The sequence below is a fragment of the Anarrhichthys ocellatus genome, unplaced genomic scaffold, assembly GCF_004355925.1.
Source record: "Anarrhichthys ocellatus isolate YVR2014 unplaced genomic scaffold, GSC_Weel_1.0 scaffold7, whole genome shotgun sequence".
Classification (NCBI taxonomy): Eukaryota; Metazoa; Chordata; class Actinopteri; order Perciformes; family Anarhichadidae; genus Anarrhichthys; species Anarrhichthys ocellatus.
In genome coordinates, this window is record NW_022280037.1 from 2722899 (window position 1) to 2729325 (window position 6427).

Below are 6427 nucleotides of genomic sequence, written 5' to 3' on the forward strand. Positions count from 1 at the left end.
GGAACCTGATATCTGATTATATTCATCCCTGCTCAGGCACACAAAGGGATTAGATGTGATTATATGAATAATGAAATTGAGATTATTTTGTTGACACGCTTCATATTTGTTGTGCCACAGCACAGAACTGCTGAATACTGCCTATCAATTTGTCTCTTTGTGCAGCATTACTCACGTAAAACAGGCAGATCAAGCTCTTCCAACAAGCCAAACAAAGAGGTCGCTTCTGGCCAAGTCTGCCACCTAAAGCAACTCTCCTATGAAATGAGGCGAGTAATTAGCTGATAAATGTCCATGTGGCAGGACTCAATCATGAGTACAAATTTAAAAAGCTCATTATTGACAGTCCAGTGGTCAAACAGTGTGTTCAGCATTAACAGAGAAATGCAGCGTGATCTGGACGTGCACTTAGTGGGCAAAGTCAGCGATGAATTTTAATGATGTGCTTAGCTTAGGAGTGCAAACCAGCTAACAACATGACAACCCTAACAAGGTGCCATTTAAAGGTAGTGGTGTTTGTAAATGATCCCTCCGTTCTTAATAATTAACAAAAGCCTATTAATTATGAACAAATCTGTAGCCTAACACTCGTCAAGCGGAGGGATGGTTGCCATAGGAGCTTTGAGCCGTTGTGAATACCTTGTCACTTTGGTGTTGTCGGTAACTGGAGCCCCTGCAGTACGATAATAACATGGTGGAAAGTAAATAAGGCGATAGAGTAGGGACACAATGCCTTTGTTTTGGGTGCTGTCAGAAGGGTGCCACAAGCATAGGTGATTAATAATGCAGTCTGGCACGTGTCCGGGTGGCTTTGTTGCCTATTGACACCGCGTGGTTGAATAATGGTACAGAAATAACACCAGAAATTAAGCAAAATGTCTATACTTTTGTGTGCACTTAAAAACAGTCCATTGGAAAACCCATGTAATATTTTAAAGTGATAATGATTGTTTATGGGTTACCTATTTCCATTACACCTTGAGCAAACAGCAAGCCTCCAGGTTCCCACAGCTCAGTCAAAACAATAATTGGCCTTACACAGTTGAACCACCATTTTCGGATGCTAAATCAACACAGCTGGACATCCTAAAGTTTGTGTTTATGTCTGTGCACTACCTTTCCGACTTGAGTCTAAATATAGCTTGGTAGCATCCTGCTGTGATGCCGAAGGTGCAGTCATCTTTCCCCTCTGAAGGACACAACACTGTCTGAAGTTTGTGAGCAGGGGGAGTGGGGGAGGAAGCAGTGACTACTGTGTGACAAGCGCCCTGTTCCTTCCTCCCAGGCCTGAGAAACAGGAAGTGCTGCACATAAGGCATTATTGTGACGGAGAGGAAATGCAAGGTCCTCTAAAATAAGAGCCCCAATCTGGTTGTCAATGACAGGAGCTTGTCCTCCACAGAGACCCCCCCCCCCCCCCACATACATACACACACATAGCCCCCCTCCACAACTTCACTGTTGAGTGACGCAGATTAAACAAGCTCCCATTCTGTAATTCTGTGTAATGAATCCTACAAATAAATACACAGCAAGTTTTATCCATAAAAAAGATGTAGGCAGGTATTCAACTTATTTGAGTGCAGTGGCTCAAAGATAACACCAAGAGAATCAGCTTTAAGATCATGTGTTGCACCTTTTGTTCCCCGCTGAACCCGCCCACATACAGACTGAGCAACAGCAGCATTTCAAAGGGTTAAAGGAGGCATATGGGTCGGATCCATCGTGCTTGTGTTGAGCAGAGGCTGAGGAGGAGCCGGTTGCTAAGAGAGATGCAAGGCTTTGTGAAGGGCAGCCTCCCAGTTAATTAAAATCCTACTTTATCTGTTTCACACTTTCAATTAGGAAACTCTGGAAAGGGCCCAAGCCTCTGCATGTAGATAACCATAGCAATAAGATGTGATTAATATGAGGGGGCCCCCCCATTGGCGCTACAGCAATGCCCTGCTGTTGTGTCCATACCTCATTTTGATCCCAGGCACCAACCTCCGATGATCCTGGCAAGAGAAGGTTGTGCAGTGCCTCTCTGCAACGTCTGCACGGCCCCACACGCAGCAAGTTGAATGGATAAGATCTGCTTTTATAGAACATGGCAGGTGTTGGCCACCTGTGAACATGCACATCTGAACTGTGGCAATGACTGAGGCTGCAGAGAGTCAGTATCACCGCTCAGCCTGTGCCAAGTCTAATGGTTTTCTTTGGTCATTTGTAATCAAAAGAAGCATCAGCTAGCAATGTTTTTGCTCAATTAACAGTAGATCCATCAATGTCAGTCGCTGTTTTTCACAATCAATTAACTGCAACACAGAAGCCAAGCTGTACTGGAGATAAATCAAGCTAGGTTTAGCACATTATGGTTTAATGGGCATGTGGTGTTGTGTTACATTTTGAGTTAAAAAAACAATTATCACTCGGTAAAAACTAAATTGAGAAGGATTTAGAGGCAAAACGCAGATGAAATACAACTGAAATAAAAGGAGAGACAGAGACATGTTTTGTCACAAACAATACAAATATATTTGAGTGAACTGGCATGCAACGTCCAAACATTAATCACCGCCTGGTATTAAACAAACCTCTGCACAAAACAGAATATTTACTGCCATCTACTGGACAGTTTTGGTGCTAAACACCAAATGGCTGTGTAACACTTCCTTTAATATCTGAAAGACCTAAAAGACTGAAGGAGTGAAGATGAGATGGACTTAGGTGTTGATGTAAAATGGTCTCCTGTCGGCAGGTCATTAGCACTGGGGCCAGGCTGGGGCATCACTTCTTTTGCAGGTGCATGGCTGTGGCCAGAAGGAGCCGTCCCCATCCTCCCGGGAGGCATTACGTCCCCCATGCTCTCTCTGGGGCTCTGCTCTTGTGGTATTTGGAGAAGGAAGCCTCTTCCGAAGGCACGTAGGGCCGGGATAGAAGATTGCTCTTTCCCAAAGGGCCTTCCTCTACCGGTTGTGTCCATCGGTACCTCTGTGCGCCCCCTGCATGCACCTGGAGACAGGGGACTGTTAACAGACAGTTGTTTCCCGAGGTCTGATGCATTGGCTGGGACTGGAGGCTGATCTGCTGAGTTAGGGGAGGCAAGGACATCCACGGGCAACACATTGTTGGCTCTTGGAGGGCTCGTAGGTGACTTGGGAGGGAGAGGGTCCACTTGTGAGGGTGATTCCACAGTCGCGTGTTGATGGCTGTGCTCCTCTGCTGCAGGCAAAGTCTGGGAGGGAGACTGAGTCCGGAGGTGGAAGCGATCCAGCAGACCGTGTTCTGTGACAGGGTAGCGGTCGGCAGCCCACTCCTGCCGCTCACAACGCATTTTCTGCAGCTGCCTGAGCTCACTGGGCAACTCTAACACACTCTCCTGAGGATGCAAACAGGTAGATTGTGTACATATTTTAACTCATAATGAGGGCTGTAGATTTGATCCTCCATCACTAGCACTGGAATCACACCAGGAATGGATGATACATTTTACAAACTAAGACAGACTATATGTCCTGGAAATGTGGTCCTTTGTGAATTACCCACCATGCTGACGTGCTGTAATTCATCAGGTTCATAGAAGCTGCTGTTGAGGTACGAGTCCACCAGGGCCATGTAGTCCATCATAAGAGTATCCAGTAGCACCAGTCTGAGAGGCTGAAGGTGGATCCCTGACAGAGCCATCACCTTCAGCAGGGGTACAGGACAGGGACGTGTGTACCACAACTCCTTTTCTTCCTGTAAAGACACACACCAGTGAGTCCAGCGCATACAGATGCAACCGTACAGCAAATGACACCATCTCGGATGAGACTACGTCCTGTACCTTGGTGAGCATTGACTTCATCTGAAGGGATAGGAGTTGAGAGGAGGGCACCTTCAGATGGAGACTAACCACCTCCTGCAGAGTACTGACTCTGTCGGGCAGTACACCTCCTGTCTCAGAGTAGAAGCACATGACATCTGCTACCTAAGCACACGTAGAAAAAAAAGCAAAAGAAATAATTAAAGCTCAACTAAACACACATGACAGAAAGTTAGCCACCCGCAAATACTGCACACGTACCTGCGTATCAAAGACGTTGGTAAGCTTTATTCCATACTGAGCATTCAGACATCCAGCTATGGCTCTGCAGTCATGAATGACCTGAACAATATGTACAACACAGATGTTTTGGTAATCATCATGACAGCGAGCAGTATTTCTAGTCCGTCTACAATGCTAACCTTCAGTATGTGCTTATTCTCCAGGATCATGGCGAGACCGTTCTTAAAGGCCCCAGCTCCAAGTAACAGGATATCAAACAGGTAAACCTTGTTTTTAGTAGCAATCTAGATGAATGCAGACCAGTTCAGGTTATTTTCTTCTTTTGTCATTGTTGAAGGAAAAGAAAGGCGCGAAGGACAAGAATGAAGGACTCAATGAGGCAGAACTTCTCACCTGCATCCAACACAGTCTCCCATGCTTAAATACCTCGACTCCATCAGCTCCCACACCTATCACATGCTGCTTCTTGATGTGCATCACCTGATGAATGGGATCTCAAAACATTATCAAGAGTTTTTAAGACAGCAGGTCTCAGTTAAGACACGTCTCCATCATTATATACTGTCCACGCAGATTTGTATACTGACAAATATGTAATTCAAGTGATTTATTCAACAGAAAAGGAAAGTAAAAATCTACTTACAGCAGGCCAGAACTTCTCATGAAACTCATCGATGACTACAAAGTTGACAAAGTCTTCTTCATCTTCATCACCATCTGTGAAAAAGGAACCGCTCAATAATTTCCATTTGGAAGACATGAATTTGAAGATGGATGTATGGTGAATTTTAAGTACGAGTATTAATAAAATACACCAAATTTCTATCATACCCACCCAATGCGATTGTCTTCCTGTATGGCTGAAACCTTTCCACATTCAAATGCTCTTCAAGTCTGTGGTCGTGAATATTTCTGTGCAACACATTGCGCACATATATATATATTATGTCACAGTTCAGTGTCCAGGTCAGCTGTCACAATAATGACATCATTGCTTGTTGATCACTTACCTACTGCCAGTGTTTGCTTCAATGGTAAATTCCACTGTTAATAAAATCAGACAAAAATGCCAAGTGAGACGTCAAAACTTTTAATTAAAATATTTTAAAATTGTTTAAGATATCACCTGTCACGAGTGAACTCACCATTTACGATCTCATGACCGAAGAATATTTTAGAACCGGGAACTTTAGAGCCGTTACTGCCACTAACAACTGAAACAATACACAACTAGTAACGTAACAACTAGTAACAAGTAACGTTACTTCAGAAAGCCGACGAATAGTAACGTATCGATAATGTTGGAATGATAATAACACAAAATACAAGGTCAACATTTTTCTAACCGTCCGCCAAAATCAGCGTTTTGTTGCGATTGATACGTTGGACGACGCCAAGGTACGATGAAGTCTTCAGGGTCAGTTTGACGCGTTTCCCCCTGAGAATACTCAGGAACTGGACGTCGTACACGGCCATTTTGAAGTTCTGTTAGTTATGAGATGTTTTTAAGCAATAAAGAAACAGTACAGCTGCTAGCGTAAACACATCAGGCTGTCGAGGCTACTAGCTAGGCCAACAACATGTAATTTCACTTAACGTTAGCTAGCTACTCGTCAGAGGGCTAACGTTACATTCACGAGGCGCTTTTCAACGTAGTTTGTGTCGAGTTCTTCTTCTTCTTCAAGTTTTAAGGCGGGTTTCAACCGTTACGTATAAGGTCAATGTTGCGTTCAAGACCTCCTCGTCAACATCACCATTGACTTCCTCCTTCCTAGCTCACCAAAGACACAATATATATATATATATAAATATATATAAATATATATATATATATATATTTACTTTTCCAATAAATAGACAAACGCAAGAGAAGGTTTATATGCTGTTTAAAACATTTAGTTTGACAGAAGGTTGCAGCTCAGATCTGATCTAAGTCCGACTTTTCTAAATGATGTTCTGTATAGTCTGTGGTGGTGCAGGAGCAGGCAATACTCACAGGCTTGCAGGAAGTACGGTCCACACATTAACACTTTAACTTCTGAGTGATCTATTTCTTCTTATAACTACTACTATAAAATTCTCAATAACCACCAAAGGTCTGGATTCTCCAAATTGGTCAGTAACTCTAAAATATTAGCGTCCACCAGGGGGCGGTCACAGCCAAACTCTTGAACTACTCGTTAGTCTCAGGTCTTTCACTCTTGTGACTTCTGAGTTGGTGTCCTAGAAATCTGACAATTTTTCATCTGCAGCCATACATTTTCATCCACATTACAAAGTATGTGCATATGACCATTTTTCATTTTGTCTGTGTTGGACTGTACAGTATGTTATATCCTTAGAGAGGTACACTTTGGCCCAAAATGTTGAATATATTCTAATAAGATCTTGATAATC

At 43.4% G+C, this 6427-nt stretch overlaps 1 protein-coding gene across 1 annotated transcript; it reads right to left on the reverse strand.

Annotated features, from left to right (window-relative positions):
* Positions 1 to 2370: 2370 nt before the first annotated feature.
* On the reverse strand, positions 2371 to 5767 carry exd1 (exonuclease 3'-5' domain containing 1). Its single transcript, XM_031847954.1, has 11 exons — positions 5377 to 5767; positions 5176 to 5244; positions 5041 to 5074; positions 4866 to 4942; positions 4674 to 4747; positions 4424 to 4510; positions 4210 to 4314; positions 4049 to 4129; positions 3809 to 3952; positions 3529 to 3720; positions 2371 to 3361 (listed from the first exon to the last, which is right to left on the reverse strand). The coding sequence occupies exons 1-11, from the start codon at positions 5504 to 5506 to the stop codon at positions 2657 to 2659; spliced, it is 1698 nt and encodes a 565-aa protein (XP_031703814.1). The 5' UTR covers positions 5507 to 5767; the 3' UTR covers positions 2371 to 2656.
* Between the last annotated feature and the right edge of the window lie 660 nt (positions 5768 to 6427).

Coding starts and splice junctions, on each gene's coding strand:
- exd1 (XM_031847954.1), bottom strand. CDS start 5,506: ATGGCCGTGTACGACGTCCAGTTCCTGAGTATTCTCAGGGGGAAACGC. Junction 4,511..4,673: donor ATGAGAAGTTCTGGCCTGCT/GTAAGTAGATTT, acceptor CCCATTCATCAG/GTGATGCACATCAAGAAGCA. Junction 4,315..4,423: donor GGAGACTGTGTTGGATGCAG/GTGAGAAGTTCT, acceptor GCATTCATCTAG/ATTGCTACTAAAAACAAGGT.